General features: G+C 38.1%; 1 protein-coding gene across 1 annotated transcript in view; it reads right to left on the bottom strand.

The window, feature by feature from the left end:
- The window catches only part of CFAP54 (cilia and flagella associated protein 54), a 296,564-nt gene that overhangs the window by 61,533 nt on the left and 208,708 nt on the right, over positions 1–26,323 (bottom strand). The window contains exons 57-63 of the mRNA XM_028490464.1: positions 23,361–23,516; positions 21,977–22,082; positions 20,939–21,035; positions 15,965–16,063; positions 15,307–15,448; positions 5,174–5,347; positions 3,545–3,768 (exon numbers count right to left, since the gene is read on the bottom strand). Coding sequence (XP_028346265.1) covers positions 3,545–3,768; positions 5,174–5,347; positions 15,307–15,448; positions 15,965–16,063; positions 20,939–21,035; positions 21,977–22,082; positions 23,361–23,516 — 998 coding nt within the window. The remainder of the gene's footprint in view (positions 1–3,544; positions 3,769–5,173; positions 5,348–15,306; positions 15,449–15,964; positions 16,064–20,938; positions 21,036–21,976; positions 22,083–23,360; positions 23,517–26,323) is intronic.

Below are 26,323 nucleotides of genomic sequence, written 5' to 3'. Positions count from 1 at the left end.
AAAGATGCTTGATATGATTTCAATTTTCTTAAATTTACTGAGGCTTGATTTGTGACCGAAGATGTGATCTATCTTGGAAAATGTTCCGTGCGCACTTGATAAGAAAGTGTAATCTGCTGTTTTTGGATGGAAGGTCCTATAAATAGTTTTTATGTTTATATTATGAATTTTCTATTCACTCTTTTAAAATGTAATATCTAATTGCCAATGGGATTAATTACATAAGCTAGTCGATGGGCTATACACTGAGTACTTTTGATATGTTTGATTTATTGTTTGAAAGGAATGAAACAACAGACTTACCAGAAGCACTCTTGTTCGCCATGTCCTATAAACAACAAATCACTTTGCACTAATCAAATATTTGACCTTACACAGTCTGTCACGGTCTAAACATGAATAACTCAGCATTGTGCAGCATTTTAATCATGTCCTTTTTTTTTTGGAATTTTTAATGTAATTTGTTTAGCACTTTTGTTTTTCCATCACAAAGCTTCAATAGACTTGACGACATACAGCTTCACAAAGCTGATGAGCATGACACGTAGCAATGATGGTTCTGGAAAGGCATCTACTTCTTTGTGGGGGAAAAGCAGGTTGTATCAAAGTATGGAAAGAGTTTGACTGAAATAGCCTCCTGAGTGATTAAAGGCTCAAAAATGTTATTATAAAAATCAGCCAAGCTTGGAGTTTAGTTTTTAAAAAATCCAAAGGCTTTATGCTCTTTTTCTGTCTACCCCAGTGAAACAAACACATGATTAGGTGGCTTGAACCTGTCAGGCAAGCGACAGTGATGATCTCCAGAGCTGATTATCCTGGGAGAGTGTTACACTAATTATATCCCCCCCCCCAAAAAAAGAGCAGGTGAAACAACTCTTTGATAATATTGCTACCATTCGAAATATCACATGTATTAATATTTACACTGTATTCAAGGTTGTACGTTTGGAGCGTCATCCTTAGGAACTGGATAATGATAGGCTGCCCTTAATACTGAAATATTCAAGCAAAGATCCTTTCAGAAGAGTATTTACGAAATCACACTTATTAGTTTCCAAACTGTTATAAAATATTCACAAGAATACATCCATTGAAACTATAGTTCTCAACCTTCCCATTCTCTCTCCCCTACTCCAAAACACCTGAAGTGTCTGGGACATGTGGCAGTAAACCTCAAGGTAGTCTCGGTTCCAAGGATGGGTGAACCAGACTCTGGTGTTAGATGGAAACGATGTGACCCCACTCCACAGTTTCCTGCACTGTGGAGGGCCAGACATTAACGATACATTCCTGGCCTTTCCACCTCCACTCACTCCTCTCCCTCAAGAGAGTTACTTGATTGGTGAATTTGAGAAAAAGAATTTTGAATATGCATTATTCTGCTCTCTCTGCTTCGGAGCATACTGTTTGTAGGGAGTTAACAGTCTCTGCTCCTTCATGCAACAGATTTTAAAGGGTTTCTGTCCCCACAGATTTTAAGTAGGCCTGTAATGATCCCCCTCCCCGCCAAAACCCCCAAGCCTGGATTGGTAGAACTGTAAACTTTGCTAATCATGACTAGGGAGACCATTTACCAGTAAATATAAACCATATCCTACAATATCAACTTTACGATTCATAAAGTTGGGTATTTATTAATTCCACCATGGCTTAATCTTTTATTTCTCAAAGATTTAGAATCTGGGGCAGGAAATGGAGATGCTGAGTATTGGCCATCCCAATACCCCAGAATCCAGAAAGTAATTTGAAAAATCCTCCTATGTGGATTCCAATACACTGCCCTGGGGCCAACTCCATAACCCCAATTGAGGACCACTTCTTTAACTGAATTCTTAAATATTCCTTAGTAGGTCTTTCCACTACTTTTTAAAATCACAGTTTATTCACAGTCACCCTACTCTCTTGTTCCAAAGAATGATTAAAAAAAAAAATTTTATTATTATTTACCCCAAACATAAGGTTAGTATACTCCAGTAGGATAAAATGAGAAAAGGTTCCCATTTGGAAAAAGCCACATTTTCAGGTCACTTCTCTTGGATAGTTGAAAACAGAAACATGAACGTGTCTGGTATGGGCAAGTCTATAATTATAAAAATTAAAGTACTGTATGGTGAAGTCCAAAGTCAAGATAATTCAAAATAAATGAATGTTTTTCTTCCTATTTTAGAAAGAATTCTACGCAAATGACTTGATTTATTCATTTCACAAATACATATTGAAAACTTACGTTATGTCCTCTGAAGTATTCTAGTATAATCTCAAACTCTGTATCTCAGAGCTGAACATACCAGCCTTCTCCGCAAACATTCTCACCCTCTCACCTCCACTGTATCTGTTAATTGTGTTACCATGCTCTAATGATCACAGAGGTTCCAAATGATGAAATAAACATTGATCACTCTCTTGTCTTCACTTTCCATCTCCACAGGGTCACTAAGCTGTTTTGTTTTGTTTTCAATTTTACTGAAGCCATATCTTTTACATTCATCTCTTCCTTTCCATTCCTATGGTCATAAGCTTGGTTACTACATCTGCTCTTTCTTGGATAACTGCCTTTCGTTTACACTTTGCCAATCAGCCCTACACGCTATTGACAGTAGAAATAACATTTTAATTTTCATATTCTTTCTGCTGCTAACCCTGCCATTTTCTCTTTAAAAGCATCCCTGAAGTTTTGCAATTTTCCTTTGTGCTATAACTCTACCCATCTCTCTCTGCTACCACACCAGAGCTATGCACAGCAACTATGCCTTATCCATTCCTGCTTCCTCTACCAACTAAGAGTGTCTGGCATATCGTTAGTATTCAACATATGCTTGTTGAATATACCAAATTTGAAACAAATCTCTATTTTTAATAAAACTCTGTACTTTTTCCGTGTCTTCCAATTCATCCATTTTGATAGTTTATTTTAAAACTACTATTATTCAAGACCCCAGAAGCTTAAAAAAAAACTTCATTCATACCCCTCTTTTTATGTCTCTTCAATAGGTAACTTAAAAGAAGTTTCCATATTACGTATTTTGGGAAAGCCCATCCAATTTAATAACACTTGCCCCCCCCCACAAAAAACAAACCTTCAAGCTTTTAACTTTACTTAAAAAACCTTCCCTTTACTATTTATCACAATCATGATTGTAAAATATACACAGAATGAATTTTTTGTATTACATGTGTAAAACAAAGGTACAGAAATTGGGCATAGATTTAGAAACTCAGTCTAGTTTTCTTATAGGGTGATTATACTGAAATTTGTATAACTTCTTGGCAAAATGACTCACTGAGAGATACTGTTATGTGTAGGAATATAGAAAATTCTGAGACATTTTGAAGATTTACGAGAGCAGCAGAACAGGACATAAGAAAACAGAAAATCCAGGATGTCTGGTTGGCCTCTCTCTGGTAAAACAGAAACAAGCCTTCCCAGGAACTCTGAGGGAACTAGAAACCTTTGTGCCAGCATTGAGGTTAATGTGCTTCTTTCGGAAATATAAGGATGATTCTAAGAAGTCTTGCAAAAACATATAACGTTTTAAAACATTACCTGGCTTGATGAGTCATATAAGAATTTTTCTGGAAAAGATGGATTTTCTATGACTTGAAATAGTTCTTCTGGAAATTCATCAATACAAGAAGAAGAATATAGCTGTAAGAATCTTTTAAGGAAAAAATGCATTTCTTTTTGGCGCAAAATCAATCCAGAGTTGAAAAGAGAAGTGAGAAGTGTGTCATCTGGCAAAGACATTCCAGATCCTGGCTTCAGAGATGCTTAAAGGAAAAAAAAAACCAAAACACTAATATAGAGTCATGTTAGATAACAAAATGGTCTCAATATTGTTGGCCTTTGCTCATTAACTTTATTCCTATATATCCCCACCTCAGCTAGTGGCTGTTCATGACCTTCCTCCATTTTTCAAGCTTATACACTAATAGAATTGCTTCTGGCCGAGCTTAACAATGCAAAATATTCTATCTAGCTGTCTTATTTTGGGTTTTCCCCCCAAAATAACTTAAAGCAAAAATGTAAGTGCAGGTAATTTATTTGAAAACCGATGTCAAGTGAGAGAACGGGAAAAGTGTGATAGAAGAAAAGAGCCAATGAGAGTGAGTTATCAAAGGGCTACAGCTATGGACAAGGAGGGCTCAGTCCTGCTGAGGACCTCCTGGAAAAAACATGTAACATTGTTCCATCAATGTTACAACTATCTACCAGTTCCCTACCTCAGTAGTTGCAGGTTACTGTTGAGTGTGTGGAATCCCTGGTACTTCCAGGCTGTCCTGCCTGCATGCTGGGCTGTAGTAACTTCTGAGAAAGCCCAGAGCAGAAAGCAGTAAAATGTGGGCGATTGACATGGGAAGCACCAGCAGGCCAGAAGTGAGCTGAGTTGATAAGGGGGAGGGCTTCACCAGGGCCTGCTGCCCTGGCTCATGTCCACTGCCTTGACATTGAACTCTTGGCCCCATCACGATGCACCTTCTACCCAACACCTTTCCGAGTGCTTGTCCATCCCATCGCTAACTCCCAATAACCATGCGGAGCCACTCCGTGACTCGGCCTATTAGCCCTGCTGGCTTCTCCATCGCTGGGCGCTGGCATGATCAACCTGTCTTTTCCAACTGTTTGCCAATAAGTGACACTGAATCACCAATTTTATGGGCACAGATAAACACACTGTCACAAAAACATAGGAGGAACTGATTTAAAGCAGATTATACAAGTTTTTCTGGATATTTTTAGATAGCATCAATGATTTAAAAGAAAAAAAAAAACTGAACAAAATCCAAAACTTCGTGGAGTTAAATATCCTATCTTTCTCTTTACATACTGGATACTGGAACACTCTCTCCTTAAAGCCAAAATTTCACCTTGTTCATTCTATAAGCTGTCACATTATGGTCATTCTGATTCTTAACCATTTTGACCCACACACCACTTTGGCAGTCTTGGGGGATGCCTCTGGACGCCTCCTTCTAAGGACGTTTTTAAATACATTGAAATACAATTCTATCTAAAGGTCCATGTATCTCAGTTTAAGAACCCCTGAAATTTCCATCTTCTGATGAGAGTTCACTCAGAAAGAAGTCAAAAGTATTTTATAATTCTAAATAAGAAATATGACTTAAACAATAACTGGAAAGGAATATATTCTTTCTTAACACAGCAAAGGCCTACCTAGCAGTTTGCTCATATTATTAATTCTTTGCAGGTGAATATAATAGCGCAACAGAAGAATCCATGTAATATCCACTTTAATTGGGGTTTTTTTCCCAGTATCTACATTCTCATATATCTCATCACTAGGGTAGGAGAATGTACAGGCAGTCTGGAAGGCAACTTGGTAGTTATCTGAAAGTAAAAAAAAAAAAAAAAAAAAAAAAAATTGGAATACATATATGCTTTCCTTGAAAAATAACCATATGTGAAAAAAGAAAAGCAAAACTCATAAAGGAAATACTGATGCTTAGGACTGCATTCAATTTTTAAAAATTTTATATCACAAAAGACACCAAACACAAAGTTAAATGACAAACCATAGACTGAGAAAAGATATTTAGAACACACAAATTATTTTTTCTCTACTATGTAATCAATAAGAAAAAGTCAGCTAGTTCAACAGAAACATGGGCAAAAAATTTCAATAGGCAATTCATAGAAAAGGAAACCCAAATGGCCAAAATTTTTAGCATCACTAAAAATCAGATAAATGCAATTAAAAATGAAATACCATTTCACATTCCTTGGGAATTAACAGAAACTAAAATCTGAAAATAATAAATATTGTTAATAATGTGAAGAAACCAGAATTCTCATACAGCACTTGTGAGAGCAAATTCCTGGGCAGGGTCTAATAAAATTTTAAATGCAGATACTCATATATGTGTACCAGGAATCTTGCAGAAGATACTCATGGCAGCATTGTTTGTATTACCAAAAAAAAGAAAAAGGAAACTTGAACAAATAAATACAGGCATTAATTTGATGGCATTTAAAATGAATTAACTAAATCCATAAGGGAGAACCTATAGTCCATGGGACAAATCAGGCCCATGCATGTTTATGTATGACCCATGAGCTAAGAATGGTATTTATATTTTTAAGTGGTTGAAATAATTTAAAAAATAGTATTTTGTGACATGTGAAAGTTATATGAAATTCAAATGTCAGTGCCCATAACTAAAGCCTTAATGGAATACAGCCATGTTCATTCATTTACATTTTGTCTATGGTTCCTTTCACATTAACACAGCAGAGTTGAATAGCTGCAACAGAGACCAGAAAACGTAAAATATTTACTATTTGGCCCTTTATAAAAACATTTACTGACCCAGACTTTGCTCATGAAAGATAAAGTGGAGAAAAATACCTAAAGATAATAAAGTAATATAGAGACATCAATAGCCTCCACACGAAAACAACAACCAGTAGAAATCTAATGAAAAAATTTTGCAATACCAATAAAAAGGTAAAATATCCAGAAATAAACCTGACAAGTATACAAGATCTATTTAAAGAAAACATTAAAACACTCCTAAGGGACTAATATTTTTTTAAAAGGTATGAACTAAAAAATATAGGACATAAAATATTTTTGGTTAAGATGACTCAATAGAAGAAAAATATGTTATTTCTAAGATAAAATATAAAGGTAATGAAACTCCAATGAAATTATGAGAGAGCTTTTTTAACTAGACAAGCTGCTTCCAAAGTAAAAAAAAAAAAAAAAAAAAGCCATAAAGACAAGAAAAACAATTTTGAAAAGAAAGAGTAATGAGTGGGGATTTACTCTAATAGATATTAAATATATTATAAGGCTACAATAATTAAAACTGTGTGGTACTGAAACCTGAATAGACAGATCAATAGGAAATGAGTAAAAAGTACAGAAATAGGGTAGCCATCTGGAAAAACTAAAATTGTATCCATTTGTTATTTTTTACATATTCCAAATAGATTTCCATAAATTAGTAAAAGGGTCCATGGGAGAACTTATTCATAGTCTTAGAATAGGGACAAAACCTTTCTAACTATGACATAAATGCAAAACTTATCAAAGAAAAGGTTAATAATGTATACCATTTAGAAATAAAAAGTTTCTTCATGGGACAGAACCACCATAAAGAAGGCTAAATAATAACTGATAATTGAAAAAATATATTTGCAAATAATATCACAGTTAAAGGGTTGATTTCTATAATTATGAGCTTCTACAGATCTTTAAAGAAAAGGCAATGGAAAAAAACCAACTCAAAAAAAAAAAAAAAAAAAAAGCAAATCATGGGCAGAAAGTTCACACAAAAGATGCTTAAGCATAGTCCTAGTAAGAGATGTGTAAATTAAAATTAAATCTTCCCTTCCTACTATATTGACAAAGGTTTAAAAATGTTTATAATATACCTGTGTCAACAAGGGTATGGGGAAAAAAGACCTTTTATTAATTACTGGCAGGAAAACAAATTGGCATAACCTTTATGGAAGGTGTTTTGCAAACCTTATCAAAATTACAAATGATTCTACCCGTTGATCCAGAAATTTTCCTTATGGGAATTGACCCAATCAATATACTAGCTTATGAACAAAATTTTATACCTATATAATTATACATATACTATATATATAAATCATATACATATGACATTTATAAATATACATATATATCATATATGTGTAAAACTTTGTACATAGGTTAGTATGTCTATTGGGTCAATAGATATATATGTGATATATATAGAGAGAGAGCAAATTGTATGTAATAGCAAAAGGGTAGAAACAACCTAAATATCTATCAAAGGAAGACTAATTATGGTGCATCTTTATAAAGATTATGCAACAATAAAAAGAAGCTACGTATTGATTTGAAAAAAATTGCCAACAGACACACTTACATTAGGTTGAAGAAAAACGATGAGGAAGGAGCATAAAATTATGCATACTAATGGTTATACTATTGTTTGTATTTTTAAGGGAAAAATATATCAGTGTATTAGTGTGCACCACATTGCTTCACTCAACATTTTTCCTAATCTCTGAATGTGCTTACCTATATTAAAGAAGTTGCAGAGATAAAAATCACATTTCTGAGATTTTCTTGCAGCTAGGGCCCTGGATGAGATTTAGGTATCACAAATTCAGTGCATTCGCAAAAGACCTGAAGTTGGCACTGTGCTACGTGGTGCGGAAAACAAGAGTCAAAGCATCTTTTGCTTGTGTGGATTCTGGCAGAGGTGGTGTGGTTGGTGAGGCTGCAGCTAGAGCAGTCTTCCTATTTTGCAGGCAGATTTCTGATTCTACAGCTTCCCTTATGCTATGGTCTGAACGTTTGCGTTCCCACCCTCCTGAAATTCATATGTTGAAATCCTAACCCCCCAAAGTGATGGTATTAGTGCCTTTATAAAAGAGCCTCCAGAGAGCCCTAGCCCTTTCTACCATGTAAGGACAAAGCAAGAAGGCACCATCTATGTGCCAGAAAGTGGGCCCTCACCATCTGCTGGTGCCCTGATATTGGACTTCTAACCTCCAAACCTGTAAGAAATACATTTCTGTTGTTTATAAGCTACCCAGTCTGTGGTATTTTCTTATAGCAGCATGAACAGACTAAGACACTTTATAAAACAAAAGAAAACAAAAACCTGCATTCCCTTGGTGATCCAGTTATGTATGGCTTAGTCATTTCTGGATGCTCAGCCTGGAATTTATTTCTTTAGCCCTCACAGGGATTTTGAAAGTCCTTTAATAAATCTCCTCCTGCTTAAACAAATTGGAGTGGATTCTGTCCTCTATAACAGAACCCTGACAGTTTGTATAAGCATGTGATATCTCTGGTAGAGAACACAGGAAACCAACTGTGGTAGGCAGAATAATGGTTCCCTAAAGATTTCCACACCCTAATCCCCAGAACCCGTGAATATGTTAGGTTACAGGGAAAAGGAGAATTAAGGTTGCAGATGGAATTAAGGTTGCCTGTCAACTGACCTTGAAATGGGGAGATTATCCTAGTTATCCATGTGGGCTTAGTGTAATCATAGGGGACTTTGTATGTAGAAAAGGGATGCAGAAGACTGAGTGTATCAGAGTCAGAGAGACTGAAGATGCTACTCGGATGGCTTGGAAGCTACAGGAAGGGGCCACAAGCCAAGAAACTCAGGTGGTCTCTAGAAGCTGAAAAAGCTTAGGAAACATTCTCCCCCAATGCCTCCAGAGGAATGTAGCCCTGCTGACACCTTAATTTCAGCCCAGTAAGGCCTATTTTGGACTTCAGAACTCCAGAACTGTAAGATAATATATTGTGCTGCTTTAAGCCACTAAATTTGTGGTTATTTGTTACCGCAGGAACAGGACCTTAATATTCTGACAACACTGACTGCCTCTGGCGAGCAGAACTGAGGCACTTGCAGAGAAGATGGAAGGGAGACATTCTCTCCATACCCTTATATGACTTTTGAGTTGTGATTCTTGAGAATAAATTACCTATGCAAAAAATTGAACTAAATTAAAAGAAAAAAAAGAACCTCGATACATATTTGGCCAAGGTCATTTGGTCTTTTTTTAAAGATTTATTTATTATTTATTTATTTATTTTTGGCTGTGTTGGGTCTTAGTTGCGGCATGCGGGATGTTTGTTGAGGCATGTGGGTGGGATCTTCCGTTGCGGCGCACTGGCTTCTCTCTAGTTACGGCGTGTGGTTTTTCTCTCTCTAGTTGTGGAGTGAGAGTTCCAGAGCATGTGGGCTCTGTAGTTTGCGGCATGCAGGCTCCCTAGCTGAGGTGCACGAGCTCAGTAGTTGTGGTGTACGGACTTAGGTGCCCCGCGGCATGTGGGATCTTAGTTCCCTGACCAGGGATCAAACCAGCATCCCCTGCATTGGAAGGTGGATTTCTTTACAAATGACAGGGAAGTCCCTGTCATTTGGTCTTTAATGTCAGAGAAAAATTAAGACCAGTTCAATTTCTGTTCCTTTGTAGAAAGTCTGCTTTTTCTGACTGTTGACAATTTTTTTCTTCCTCTTTATAATCCAAAAATGATGCCAAAATTTGTCCAGGTGTTATCTGTGCTATCTTGTTTATCTTCAGAAGAATTTCTTGGAGGGAGAGTCCCTTATACCCTGCATTGAAGAGTATCCCTTTGCAACAGTTTCCACTATCCCCAGCCAGATCTGCATGCTTTCACTGGTTCTGGGCCAGTATTTATGCTAATTTCCCTGCATCATTCAGGAGGTGTGAATTCCAACCTCACAGTCTTAGGTGGTTTCTGACTTCTCCCCTGTGGTTGCTTTTTGGCCCTCACTGGGCACTTGGCATGTTGCTCTGCAGCTACACAGGCCAGTGGGCAGCATACTTCTAGTCCTCAATTTGTGGACAAGCCCTCTCTGAACCCCAATTTTATGCAGTTGGCTAGGTTCTGACTTTCCCTACCTGTGGGGCCCTCCTTCCAGACCGCTTCTTTCACCAGGCATTCAAGTCCCAGCCCTGGCTGTTCCTGCTCCAGTGAGTCCTCAGCTGCAGCTCTTATTTAAAATTTCTCATTTTACTTTGGTGACTGGGGATCTCCCTTTCCTGATTTCATGCTCAGCTATAAATTAAAACAATTTTGGTTCTATTTTATCCAGCCTTGTAATAGGTTTGTATTGGGGAGGGCAGAAGCATCTTTCATGCCAGCTCAGGCCAACAGGTTGACCAGAAGTATCGATTCTGCATTTTGATTTCCTGGTAAAACTTATTTATCACACCCAACACAATGATCCAGGGCACTGCCTTTAGAATTGTAGAGATGAGGGTCTATATTAGCCGTGAACTATCACCCAGAGTTCAATAACCTCTCTCAGCACCTTGCCTCATTTAATAAATGTGCATAGTGACACTCTCACAGGACTTTCCTGAAGGATAAATGAAATCACACAAGAAAGCACCAGCACACAGCATCAGGAGTGACTGCTTAGGCTCTGCTAAGAGTTTCAAACCATCTTGTTAGATTTCCTTTGGTTCCTTCAAGGGTCAATCTTCCTCTGAGTCTTCAGGATAGCATTCCATTGCGTTCATGTGGCAATATTTTCTCACATGTGCCGTCTGTTGTTTCTTATTTTCTCATGTTGACTCTGTCTAGAATAGGGTCTCTTCATGCCTCGTGTCTGACAATAGAGAGTGGAGAACGTATGCTCTGCCCTTCGTCATGGTACCGTCCTTTCTCAGATTTACGTGACCAAAGGGCAGAGCTCTGAGTGGAACATCTAGACTCTTGCAGACATTGGCCCAGGACAGCTCTGCTTCACCGAGGATGGTTCTCATCATACCCTCATTGTATGAATTGCTGACACTCTGGATTGATACAGCACATATTCACACACATGCTCATACACACACACACACACACACACACACACACACACACAAAATCACTGTTGTAAGCATGAATGATTTATCTCCATCCTCACCCGTACATGGTTTAATTATTCAGGATTTGAGGATATAATGCGTCTCCCTAGTTCCCCACCACTATGGGAAACTGTATCTCAGAGGAATAGAAAAAGCCAAGAGAGCAGTATAGAAATGACATCCCCGTTTTTAGTTGGCATTGATCCATGTCTCTGAGCCAGGGGCAAGGCAGTATGGGAAAGACAAATCATATTGTTTTCAGGATGGATGGTTTTCTCTGTTTCAAGAGGCAAAGCATGTACTCGTTGATTCTTGGTCAGCTGATTCTCAGTTCTGCTCCATAGATCTCTATGTTCTGACAGTAGGTTCATCAACATTGATTTCTGGCATGACACATATTTATATTTTTCCATATATCAAGTGTATTTAGTTGTGAGAGGCTGCATCCGGAACAACTAATCCTAAATGTTGCTTTTAATTCAAAGTGTATTATAGAATTTAATAATTTTTAATCCTAGCTGAATTTTTTATTAAGCCCACCGGAAAATCAAGACAAAAAGATGGTGTATATTTGAATATAACTGGGCCCAAAGTAGACATGGAGTAAATGTTTTTTTGCATTCAATCTAAATATGGTCCCATATCGCCAGTAGCATCATTTCAGGGTCTCTAGTCCTACAAGACAATGTAAAAGAAACCTCAATAAATTGGACCAGCTACAACACTCAATTCTCTTATTGTTCTACAGACATCATACAATTGCTGTCTGGTTCTGGCAAGATGCTCTATATTCCGTCCTCCACATGTGACTGGTCTATTTTGTCACCATGCTTCTCTGATTGTCAACTGCTCTGCTGAGAAAATGAGCTCCCCCTCCTATCTGGTATCCATGCTTCCAATTCATTTGTATCTGCCCCACATGTACTTCTTCCAAAAAAAAAACATCCTCATAAACTCATATGCCCACCCCACCTGTGTCCAGCTTTAGATTAAAATACATTAATCTGCCTCCATTAATTAATATGGTCCTCTTAAAAGACGCATTTATATAATTTCAAAGTGGATGCCTGTTCTGATGGCCAAAGACTGGAAGCTCATGGAAGGCAAGACCCACTCCTTGGTGTGTTCTGTGACTCCTCCCTCCCTCTGGACAGAAATATCTGGTACAGGGCTCTGCACACAATAACAATGAATATCATTTACCACATCGTGTACAGGTCAATGCCAGTGAAGGTTAATCACTGAGGGGGTTTTCTCCTGGATGCTAATATATGCTAATGCAAGGAAAATCAAACAATTTTTATTTGTTATTGTTGCCCTTTAGAAATTCATTATAATATGAACCTCACTGCCATTTGGGTATTTGCAGCAATCAGTTGGGGATTCAATATTTCCTTCCAACCCAAATACTGAAGTGAGGGAAATCATAACATGAATTAATGATCAGTCTGCTAGGAAAATACTGGAGGGCAAAATTATTATTCTTAAGGCAAAATACAAAATGAATTGGACTTTAAAATTTGGTCATTTCAAATTACTATCTTGGTACAACAGTAAACGAGTGCTAATGGTACAAAATGAAAACTGAAAATTGGAAGATGCTAGGAAAACCACTGAAATAGAAAAGTAAAGCATAAATTCTAGTAATAAGCAGAGCTGAGATGAAGACTACCTGCCCATTTGGATCAACTAAGATCATCTGGTTAGGGGATGCCATTGCCCACGGGTGACATTACTAACTGATCACGGCAGCACCTTTTCCAGTGTTTCCATACAGAAGTTCAGAATTCTTTTCAGGTGGCTACCAGCCATAGATTGAACGTGTCATAAGTGATAGTTTGGATTATCATTCCATAACATTCACAACCCTCTTCCGTCCTCTACAGGCAGAGTCTAATTCCCTGCCTCACTGGTATTGGACTTGGCCATATGACTTGCTATGCCTAATGGGATGTAATGTGAAGAAAGGCCTCAAGTGTACTTCTGTGCTTGGTCTTGGTCTTGTGCTCTGGTTTATACCCTGAGAACAGCAGGCCCCAGGTAGCCACAGCCTCTTTAGCCTGGGTCTCATAACAAATGTACACAGAGTACACCTGAACTCAGCCTGCAGCCTGAAGCAGCACACATGAGACAAGTAAAAGAATGAAGTCATGTTGTTCTAGCCACTGAGTTTTAGGGTTGTTTGGTATACAGTATAATTTTGCCAATAACTGATTAATACAGCATTTTAGATGAAACTTATTTGTTATCCCTGGCCTAAAAACTGGTAAAACAAGAAAATGTCTAGGATAAAGCAGACAGATGTTTCAGAGGTAATACGGGGCCATTATGAAAAAGAAATAGCCATGTTGGAAGCCATGTTCAGCCATGTTGAATCACAGTCTTAAAGTTTTCAGATTTCAGTCTTATCCATAAATAAATCTAATTCACTCAGTCTTCAGATCAGGACAAATGAGGTTGAGAGAAATTAAACGGTTTGACAGGATCAAGGTATAAGTTGAACCCTCTTCATTATTAATATTGCATTCTCTTTGTAGCAAAACAATAATGTGTGCTTCTAAGAGGACTGCCTTCCTGGCATTCTGAACCAGGGAGAACTGAGTTGACAAGCAGTGTCAAGAGAAAAAAGCGGTGACCAGCCCCTGCTGCCAGACTGCCCTGCTTTGTCCCCTGGGAGCCTATATATGGGGACTCTAAGGAAGGCCATGTACCCAGTCTGAGATCCAGGCCACGGTCCGGAAATCTGATGAAGCAAAATCCTACTAGGCATGAAGGCAATAAAAATAAGGAAACAATACCTTGGCATAAAAATCCATCTGACGGTTTAACCTCAGGGCAAACCATTTTTAGGTTGGAAAATAGTCTGGGCCACCTATTCTTCAGGAGAGAGTCAGGAAGGAGATGATTTCAGACATGAGCTCTTCAGCTAAGGCTGACTTAACACTTCAGCAGAGTAAGCTACTGCGTATAGGTGTGATTTCAGAGGCTTTAGGAAGACCGTTCCCACCCCCATCAGGTTAAAGTTAACATTTTCATTCCCTTTGGCTCAATGCTCACCTAGTGCCAAGCAAAATTAGATACTGTTATTCCTAAAATATCCTCTGGAAGTAAGATTCCAGTACTTGGCTCCTTAGAAACTATCTAAGTGTTTAACACACAAGAAGCACTCAATAAATACTTCTTGAATAAATGAACGGGCAAACGTGTAAGTGACTGTTCAATATCTATGTTACTGCTGATCTGACTTAGAGGTTTACGTTATAGTTTACTAACCAACAAAGGTGTCATAAGTAAGAAAAAACATAGCAGTAAGGTCAAGTTTAAATTCCGCTAACCTCTCATTCATTCATTTAACAAATATTAATATCAAATGCCAGCTATGTGTAAGCAATGTGTGATTTTCTGTAGAAAGAGCAGCAAATCAAACAGCTAAAGTCCCTGCTCTCAGGAAGCTGACAATAGTTAAATAAGAGAAATAGTTCAAACATGCACAGGCACACACACACACACACACACACACACACACACTCACACACACACACACAAATATAAAAGAACTAAGAAAAAGGACAGGGAGCCATATGAGAGTGTAAGAGTGAGTACACATTTTAGAGGATCAGAGAAGGTCCCTCAAGTAAATAATCCCAAAAGGTCTCATTTGAAATGTGTGAACTGGAAAATAAACAGACATCAGGAAATACCATTTTTTCACAGAGCCCTGCATCTGAAATGCAGAAGCAGATGGAGTATCATGTATGTATGTACAGTGAGCTGAGGCCCCTATGTTTTAGCAGCTAGATACTAAGACCCCATCCTCTCCCAGAGGTTCCCCAAACTATTGTCCTTTTTAAGTTAAAATCTCTACAATTAAACCTCTGAAACTTGATTACACATTATATATATTACAATTTTATAAAATGCCTAACATTCAAACCTACCAAGCAAATAATCTGTGTATGAAGACAAAAGATCCATGGTGGCAAATTCTGGGAGATTCGGTAATGCCTGTTGACTAACTTTATCAGTTCTAGCATTCTTCTTTCCGATAAGTAGGTTGATTGCCAGCACAGCCTCACTGACCTAAAATTAATGCATAATTAGAGTTCATAAATGTAAGCTTTCTGATTCATAGATTATCCACTAGGTAAATAATGTGAAAAAGCAGATTCATAACATAACATTTGGTACACATTAGGGAAAAAATAAAGACAAACTGAAAAACAATATGTGATCCCCAACATGTAGTGTATATCATAGTCAAACAAATCATGACTGTTGACAATTTAATCAATAAATAAGTCATTTTGAATAGGCTACCTCCCCTAGCTATGACAGATACTTGCCAAAATGTGTGTCAAATATGTGCACATGTGTATCTCCCATTATATTCATTAAAGAAAAGCTGAATCAAACCAAGTCTGGCTAATAGCGATTAAAAACACTACACATATAAAGAGCACTTCTAATCTTCCCGAAGAAACACCATTGGTGCAAATCCCAAAGAATGTGATATTTTCCTTTCTCTTGTATCAATACATTGTTTTGCCTTAACAGATGTGACGATAAAAAGAAGAGTTAAATAAAACTCACACCAACCTGTGCAGCAGCTCTTATTGCAATCCAGGCAAATAAACTGTGCATTTCAGATTTAGTTACTGTTGGCTCTTTAATAGAACTATGCCTTCTGGGAAGAGCCTAAAAAATACGGCAAATGTTTTATGATAAAGATATCATAAAGTTTCGTGATAGATTTTCTCATCTTCTGAAGATGAGATTTTAGTGGAACACTACATGGCCATTAAGTGTAATAATGTATATTCATCTATTGACATGAAAAGGCATCCAAACTATCTTAAGCAAAAGAAAAGTACAGGTTACAAAACAGCATGCAAAATATGATCCCATTTTTTTAAAGATAGGTACACACATATATTCCCTGTATACACAAGCAGAGAAAATTATCAACAGTGGTTATCCCAGGTTTTAAGGGTAATTTAATTATTTTTATCTTTTTTTGTGATTTTCTAGATGAGCTTACATTATTTGAATAACAATAAAATAAACACAAACTGCATTTTAAGTAAATGTTATTTACCATCTTAATAAAGGATCTAGAAATTGAATATATATTGTGTGTAAAGACATCAGAAACAAGAATATTACTTAAAGGTTTTTGATAGGTATTTGCTATCAGTTTTCTAACTACAAAACTATTAAAGGGATGAGTGTAATCATAACGTTCCACAGAATAGCAAAAAGTGACAATGAATGGAGATATGTTTAACATGGGAGGGTGTGTGTGTGTGTTCAGCTTTTAAATATAAAAAAGTCAATAGTATAGAAGTAAACAGAAACTCCACCAGCAACATAGTATCTGTTTTACATTTTTAAAGTATTAATAGTCTATTTTAAAGATTTAACTAATCTGTAAAAACTATTCAATTAGATTGCTTGTTCGAATTTTTGATGCTCATATTTTGGCCGATTTTTAAAATCTTCAACAAAACTCCAGAATAAAACAAGCAATAACAAAAATATCTTTCTTTTACTTCTGGCTATAAGACTCCCAAGGAAAAAGAAATGCAATGAATAAAGCTAATGCCACAGCAGGAAATACAATGCACAAAGGTGGCCTGGCCCAGATCAAGTGTTAAGCTTTGAGGTAGACAGATGATACCTGGAGAGATCTGCCCATGGGGAATCTAAAATCTAAGCAATATAGTCCTGTCTCAAATATGGAGACCCCAGTCACCAACTGTAATAAAACTACTTAGGCTCTGGTGTAGCCATTGCCAGCTTACTGACTATATAAGCTTGGGCAATTCACCTGTTTAATTCTGGAAACAAGGTTAATAGGCATTGAGTGAAGAATACCAAATAACATGAAATAATTATATTGTAAGAACAATTAGTGACACACACATTCAAAAAAGAGAGCTCATTTTGAATTGAGAGGAAGGCTTTATTGAAGAGGGATTGAGAGGTGTTCAACATTGAGTAGGAGATACCAGCTTATGCAAACAGGCAAGAAAAAGAAAAAAAATGCATCTAGATAGGAAATGAAGAAGTTAAATTGTCTATGTTTGCAGGAGACATGATGTTATATGTAAAAAATTCCAAGATACACACACACACACACACACACACACACACACACACACACCCCTCTAGAATTAATAAATGTGTTTACTAGCAAAATCACAGGATACAAAACTCAATACTCATAAATCAACTGTATTTCTGTGTACCAGCAATGAACAATCTGAAAGTGAAATTAAGAAAATACCTGTTCAAAACAGAAATAAACTTAACAAAAATGTACAAAATTTGTACACTGAAAAGTAAAAAAACATTATTGAGAAAAATTAATATCTAAATAAATGAAGAGAGAGTTCATATTTATGAATTGGAGGATCTGACATTGTTAACATGCCAACTGTCCACAAATTGATCTATAGATTCAACACAATGTCTACCAAGATTCTGTTAGTTTTTTGGCAGAAATTGACAAGCAGATTCTAAAGTGTATATAAAAATACAAAAGACTCAAAGTGAAAACAATTTTGAAAAGGAAGAAAATAACTGGAGGGCATGTACTTTCCAATTTCAAAAAACTTACTACAAGCCACACAGTAACCAAGACAATGGATACTCACATAAAGGTAGATTTATGGATCAATGGAATAGAATTGGGAGTCTAGGAATAAATATATACATTTATGATCAATAAACTTTTTGACAAAGGAGCCAAGGCAATTCAGTAAAGAAAGATAGTTTTTTCAACAAATGATGCTGAGACAAATGGATATCTATGTGCAAAAATATGAATTCAGAGCCTTACCTCACACTTTACAAAAAAAGATTAATTCAAAATGGACCATGGACTTAAACATTAAAGCTATAAAACTTTTAGAAGAAAACACGAGAAAATCTTCAACATCTGGGGTTAGGTAAAGAGCTACCAAAACCACAAAACATAAAAGAAAAAGATGATAAATTGGACTTCATTAAAACTAAAAGCTTTTTTGTTTCCAAAGATACGATTAACAGTATGAAAAGACAAGCCACAACTGGGAAAAATATTTGCAAATTATGTATCTGATAAGGGACATATATCTAGAATATATATTTTAAAATTCTTACAACTCAGTGATAAAAAAAGATAACCCAATTTAGGCTATGGGCCAAGGATCTGAATAGACATTTTCCCAAAGAAGATATACAAATGGTTAATAAACACATGAGAAGATGTCAATATCATTAACCATCAGGGAAATCAAAATCACAATGAAATATTACTTCTACCCACTACGATGGCTATAATCAAAAAGATAAATAATAACAGTTGTTATGAAGGATGTGGAGAAGTTGGAACCCTCATACACTGCTGGTAGCAATACACAATGGTACAGCCACTTTGGAAAACAATCTAACAGATCATCAACAGTCTAAACAGAGAGCTGACATATGACCCAGCAATTCCATTCTTAGGTATACACCCGAAGCAATTGAAAACATATGTCCACATAAAAAATTTCTATATAAATATTCAAAGCAGCATGGACCATAATAGCCAAAAAGTGGAAACAATTCGTACGTCCATCACCTGTTGAATGGATCAAGAAAATGTGGTATGGGCTCGCCTGGTGCCGCAGTGGTTAAGAATCTGCCTGCCAATGCAGGGGACACAGGTTCGATCCCTGGTCCGGGAAGATCCCACATGCCGTGGAACAACTAAGCCCATGTGCCACAACTACTGAGTCTGCACTCTAGAGCCCGTGAGCCACAACTACTGAAGCCCGCGCGCCTAGAGCCCGTGCTCTGCAACAAGAGAAGCCACCACAGCGAGAAGCCCACGCACCACAACGAGGAGTGGCCCCCACTCGCCACAACTAGAGAAAGCCCTTGCACAGCAACAGCCCATGTGCCACAACTACTGAGCCTGCACTCTAGAGCCCGTGAGCCACAACTACTGAAGCCCGCGCGCCTAGAGCCCGTGCTCTGCAACAAGAGAAGCCACCACAGCGAGAAGCCCACGCACCACAACGAGGAGTGGCCCCCACTCGCCACAACTAGAGAAAGCCCTTGCACAGCAACAAAGACCTGTCAATGCAGCCAAAACTAAATAAATTGATTAATTAATTTTTTAAAAAAAGATACACAGAAAATAATGATCATATTGTACAGAATTATACTATTCTTTTCACTCAAATCTTGTTTGTTCAAGCTCTTAATTAATTATAAACACCTCCCTAGAGAAGGCCCAAAAGGTGATATACTTCTATCCTAGAATCTTATTAACTTGCATTGCAAATTGCTATGGAAACAAATACTTTTGTTTTCTCTTATTGGACATAAAGATGTTTATCACACCACAAAAGTAAGTTTTCTATGTAATCATTTTGATGAAAAAAAAAAGCTGCTATCCACCTAAGGCAGCAACCATATGAGTAGTTCAACTGATTGAAAGCTTATTTGCCTAAAGGTTTTAAATCATGTTTATGCTGTCTCAAAAATTAGAAATTTGACATCAAAATTTTCTGGAAAGATTTTTTGGCGGGTCAGAGGATTATTTAATAAGAATGAAATTTATAACGCCTACTGAAATTTAAAGAATAAAAAACTAGACAGTTTTTATTTAAAAATGAAAACAAAGTTACTGGGTTCATCCACCTCCAAACCACCTAACTTCCTGCCCAGAGGATCTCCCTCTGTCTGGATCCTTGGTACTCAAGTGTGGCCCACAGACCAGCAGCACAGGCATTACCCAGGAGCTCCTTAGAAAGGCCAAATCTCAGACCTCATCAGGATCACAGGATCCCTGGAGATGTTTCTGCCCCTCACTTGGAAGTGCTGCTTGAGGGAGTACATGCCTCCGCCACTCTGCATGCTCCCTCCCAATCCATCACATCCCACTTGGCAGCTCTTTCCACCACAGTCATTCACAATCCCACCAACCAGTTACTTCCTAATCCTAAATTTCACCACCTAAAGCACCCCCCAGCCTTCCTTCACTTCTCTTCCTCCCACCTTTCTTCCTCTTGCTTTCTTCCTTTCCACGTTTATTGTCTGTCTCCCTCCACTGAAGAGTAAGCGCATGGAAGCAAGCACTGAGTTTGTCTTGAACCTTGCTTTATCACCTTCCAGAGTACGGCCTGGGTCATAGTACGTGCTCAATAGATATGGGATGAATGAATGAATGACTCTTTTCAAAAGGTGATCTGTTTGCAAGCCACATCAGTGGTGAAAACCATACATGTCCATCTGCTTAACCAATATGTCATTTCCTGCAATCTCCTGATCAATACTAATGACTTAGAGTATTTATATACACCTACATTTCATGGATAACATTTTAACAGGCAAAAATGTGCACATGAAATCTGTTTCCAGAGTCTTACATAAAAATATCGAAAGAGGTATCTAAATATGAGTGTGAGCATTAAGTAATGAATTAATTTCTTCAAGTCACAAAGAAAAACAGTCTCTTTATTTCCATAGCACAGTGCTAGCAAAGTAAGCAAGTTCAAAGGCAACATACTTTAAATTTCTAATAAAATTATTTGTTACCTTAGTAAGCGTTAATGGTGATGCTGAAAGTTTGCTCTTTGGCTTCCTCATGTGCAAAAATAATAGGGCTATTTCGAGGTAGGAGTCTCTTATCAACCTAAAATGATACAGCATTGTACTTGTTAGATAGCTCACCATTCATAATCTTTTGCATCTTGTGTCAACAATTTCTGAGAGAATAAAAGGCAAAAATAGGCAAAACCAGCATCTGTTCCAAACTCACCCTCTTTTCAGAGCACTTGTGGCTTAGACACGGGCATCTTCCTTCCTACTGAAATTGAAAGCTCTTGAAGAGAGCTGAGCATTCTACCTTGTCCTGTGCTGGCAATACTCCATGCCATGACCACAATGCAGCCCAGCATCAAGACCATTCTGGAATATTCCAGCACACAAGGCACTAAAGAAGTGACCATCAAGACTGGAGGAACCTGCCTGGAAAACCAGACCTCTCTCTCTACTCTCCTACGGTAATTATAATAAGTTCGAAAGAGACACATAAGAGTTATGCTGAAAGCCGTGATTCAGTATGGGTTAGGTCTGTGTATTCACTATCAAACCTGTCAGGTGGGACCATTTAAATCAGTGCAGTTGTAATAATGCTGGCTTATTCTCCATCTTAAGGTGACTTTTATACAGAATTGAGTTGGCCAGCCTCGGTACTGCTGAACCAGAGTGAATATTCACATAAACCCCTTCTAGATACAATTTCACATCTAGTGGAGGCTCCTGTAACCTGAGACTGACAGGAGATCAATCTGAGTACAGACTAGAAGCGATTTACAGTCCACTACGTCACCATGCTAACCACCATCATCAACCATCACTGTAAATGAGGCCCTGGAGCAGAGCCAAGAGCATCAAGCTTGAAAAGGAAGTCCGTGACCCTGTTGCACAATGGACCCCAGTGAACTAGCCCCGCCGTGGGAAAAGGGTGCCCCAGTCGCTCCAGCCTTAAATAGTCAATGTACTACCAGAACACGGGTCTCAAACCCAAACACGCACTGTCATGATAATGAAAGGTCTTTTTTTTTTTTTTACCCTGAGTTTTGATCATGTCTCAAGCTTAGCTGTATAGCTTCAAACAGACTCTCAAGTTGCAAAGTTGGAGATTTCTCTTCCATCAATATTTGACATTCTATTTTGCCTGAAAGAAGAAAAGGATACACAAAGATGGTTTTTCCTTTTTCTATCATTTAGAACTTCAGAACAAATATTTTATGCAGGACATTTGGAAAACTGAATGTGCTGTCCTTTTTGTCCGTCCGTCTCCTGTTTCTTGCTAGAAGGTAAGCCAATGGGGAAAAAGCTGTTGCTTCCTTCCCCAGGAAGGCTCCCCCTGTCTCCTTTCACTTTCCAGACACAACTGTTCTTATCATCTGACTTTCCTCTCCATTTCCTTACTTTGTGCTCCTACTTCCCCCTGCAGCAGATTCCCTTTACCTAAATCCATTTTCTTCTTTCCTCTATCATTGCAGGTATCGTAGAAAACATCTTTGCTAAAAACAAACCCTAGAAAGTCAGCAAATGCTTGAAAACCAGCACGGATGATGCAAACGCTCTCGTTTGCACACAGCTTCCACCCCTCATGGTGAGCCACGGCCTTCAAATGCAGGCGCTGGAATGGTACTTCTGTAGCAAGAAGGGCAGGAAAGGCAAATCTTACAGTCACTATAAAAAGGATTCACAGTTTCCATGTAGCATGTGCACAGGGCACAGAGCTACCTGGTGTTAAGTTCACGTCTGGACTTACAGATAGTTATTTACCCAGACTGCACCTCATCTGCCAACTGGGATTGGTCATGCCTACCTTGTAGTGCTGTTGTAAGAATTGGCAATATGAGATGTAAAACACCAACTACAGTGCTTAGTATCTAGTAGATGCTCAATAAGTGATACCAATTGTCATCATAATTTTTCTCATGGCTAAAATGGCCACAATAAAACTATATGAATGTATTATGCAAATGTGTGTTGTATATAAGTTATAAATATAGATTGCTATAGCTATTTAATTTAAATGGGTATGTATCTTTTACAGAAATTAGCTAAAATGCTTAGCTAAGTAATGAAATAAAAAAAATATCTTCAAAGCATTCTTTAAGAAACATTATTCATAGCTAAATGGCTGATGCTGAGATTTTTGAGTCAAACATGAAACTTTGTGTAAGGAAGGTCAATTGTAATTATAAAAGAAATGAAAATGGAGTACTTTTTTCCTTTCTAGATATAAACTTAAAATATGCAGTGTTCTCTTTATCCAAAACTGAGTTTGGCAGAGATACCAAGGTGTTTGCCATCACCAAGCCCTTTGTAAAATCAGTATTTTGTACCATCAGTGACCAGATTTTTAAGAAGCCTTTTGTTCATGGGAAAAAAATAATCCTCAAACTTTATCATAGTTCTGACCCTAAATACATCTTACCTTTCTGAAAAAAGATTTCAGCTTCCACCTCTTGTTCTTCTGTTCCTGATGTCTTAGCGAGCTTCAAAGCTATTTCAAAAAGATGAAGGGCAGGTAACCACTTTGAGGGATCCTTCTTTTTACTGGTATAATATACTTGCTTAGCCACTGTATGTCCTAAAAGAAAGACAGCTGGATGAAGAGGGAACAATAGATATACAGTATTCATAACAAACCTCCCAGTTACCAGACTTCTCTCACAGTAGGTACAATTGAAGAACTCTGGGAGGGAGTTCCCTGGTGACCTAGTGGTTAGGATCCTGGGCTTTCACTGCAGTGGCCAGGGTTCAATCCCTGGTCGGGGAACTGAGATACCACAAGCCCTGAGGCATGGTCAAAAAAAAAAAAAAAAAAATCTGGGGGTCTTTAGTTTTTAGCATTGAAGAAATGCTTTAAATAAACACAATACCCAAATATATCAATGAACTATAAACAACAGACCTTTGAAACTTTGTCTGTGATAAATTTCAACATTTTCTCATTTTTAAAATGAAGGATAGTATACCTGAAACTAACACAACATCGTAAATCAACTATACTCCAAAAAAATTTTTTTAAAGATAAATAAAAATAAAATGAAGGATAATCTCTCAAGCCTCTTTCAGTTCTAAAATTTCATAATGCTCTACATAACAACTTTTGTGTTCCTAAGATGAGGTTGTTAGTAGGGAAACAATTGGAAGTTTTATGTAGTTTTATGTTGTTACCAATAAAATTTGCATATATTAATAGGCGGTAATTTCTATTCAGCTGTATAGTGGTTGCTCGCATTGCATATTTTGTCATCCCAACTAGTTGGCAAACCCATTATGGACAAAGGCCATACTTTATTATACTTCTTATGCGGTCCCATCACTACTTAACATAATGAAGGATTGCTGCATTGTTGAAGAGGCATTAGATTTAATTTCTAATCACCTCAAAGGCAGACAGACAGACATGTATTTGACAAATATTTTCTGAGTGCTTAGGCACCGGATAAAAAATGAGAAAATTGAAAAATAAGAGCTAAGTTTCATTAAGTACTTCCTACATGCCAGGTACCATCCCAAGTACTTGAGCATTATCTCATGCAATCCTCCCAACTCTGAGTAGATACCATTATTATGCTCATGTTACAGAGGAAAAAGCAGTGGCACGGTGAAGTTGAAGTAACTTGCCCAAAGTCACGTGACTAGTAAGTAGCAGGGTTGTGATCTAAACCTAGGCAGTCCAGCTCCAGGGCCCATACCCTAACCCATGACACGGCAGTAACCCCTTAAGAGAGAGACCGTGGAGGTTAGTGTCCAACAGGGAATGAGAACGGCCAGACAGGCAGTCAAAACACAGTGTGGTTGATTGTATGGCAGTGAAAGCACTGGACACTGTGGTAGCAGGTTACAGGAGCCCTGGCCAGACCTGGGAAAGGTCAGGGATGCCTACCCAGATAATACAGCTGTCAAGGCCGGCAGCTGATGATCACTTTATCTTTTTTTTTTTTTTTTTTTTTTTTTTTTTTGTGGTATGCCGCGGCATGTGGGATCCTCCCAGACCGGGGCGCGGACCCGGTTCCCCTGCATCGGCAGGCGGACGCGCAACCACTGCGCCACCAGGGAAGCCCCCACTTTATCTTTTGGTAAGTTTAAAGAATACCTTTTGGTAAGTTTAAAGAAGAAAAACGTTGAGATAAAGAGTAAAAGGCAACTGGGAGGGAAACTGCATTAGCAGAATAGCTTAACAGGCACAGTAGAGCAGTATGAACAGAAAGACAGTGTAAGATTGCAGAAGGACACAGCTGCTGAGATGCAGCTGAAACGATGGGGACACGCCAGTCATTGGTGCTACCACATCATCTGAGGCTTTGAACAAGTCCCTATGTGCCTCTGAGCCTTGAGGCAGCAGAACTAGAAAATAGCTGAGGTCCCTTCAAGTTCTGAAAATTTTAAATCCAAGATGCCATGCCCTATAAAGAGTTTTCAGGCAACCTAGGACGTTTTGTAAATATTTAGTTCAGGAATGTGCTATGAGTGGGAAGACAGTAGAAAAAGTATCTTTCTCCCCCGCATCCCCTGCCCTTTATGCAGGGAGAAGTTACAGAGCCCTTCTTCTGAACAAGGCAGGATGGCAGCACTTTACTGAGAAAATGGAGATGAAGAAATTGAAGCCTTGCTTCCCGGGGCTTCCTAGGAGAGTAAGGAGGCCAGGCATGGAACAGTGAGAATAGCTGACACCTACAAAGCTCTTGGAACAAACTAGCTGCCCTTCTAAACATGTTACACATTCCACTCAATTCACCCCAGGGAGACTGGTACCTTTATGAGAAAGGAAACTGACACACAGAGAAGTTAAATGATTTCCTCAAGGGAACTGGACCAGAATTCTTTCTCCAGAGTCCATGCTCTTAAACCCCAACAATTACCAACTGCAATTAGATTTTAGGCCAGAAGGATATGCTAATACCATTTGTCCCATACAGCCTCACATCTCAATACATCTCCCATTCTTTTTTTTTTTTTTTTAATTCTCTTTCCCCCCATTTTTTTTTTTTTTTTTTAATTCTCTTTTCTGGGGTCATGTTTCATTTTTTTAATTAATTAATTTAATTATTTGTTTATTTATTTTTGGCTGTGCTGGGTCTTCGTTGCTGTGCGCAGGCTTTCTCTAGTTGCCGCGAGCAGGGGCTACCCTTCGTTGTGGTGCACGGGCTTCTCATCGCGGTGGCTTCTCTTGTCGCGGAGCATGGGCTCTAGGCGTGCAGGCCTCAGTACTTGTGGCTCGCGGGCTCTAGAGCGCAGGCTCAGTAGTTGTGGCGCACCAGCTTAGTTGTTCCGCGGCATGTGGGATCTTCCCAGACCGGGGCTCGAACCCGTGTCCCCTGCATTGGCAGGTGGATTCTTAACCGCTGAGCCACCAGGGAAGCCCATCTCCCATTCTTATATGCCTTG

The sequence above is a fragment of the Physeter macrocephalus genome, chromosome 6 (genome assembly GCF_002837175.3).
Source record: "Physeter macrocephalus isolate SW-GA chromosome 6, ASM283717v5, whole genome shotgun sequence".
In the NCBI taxonomy this organism is placed as follows: domain Eukaryota; kingdom Metazoa; phylum Chordata; class Mammalia; order Artiodactyla; family Physeteridae; genus Physeter; species Physeter macrocephalus.
Note: the sequence above shows the minus strand (reverse complement) of the source record. Positions and strands in the feature narration are given on the sequence as shown.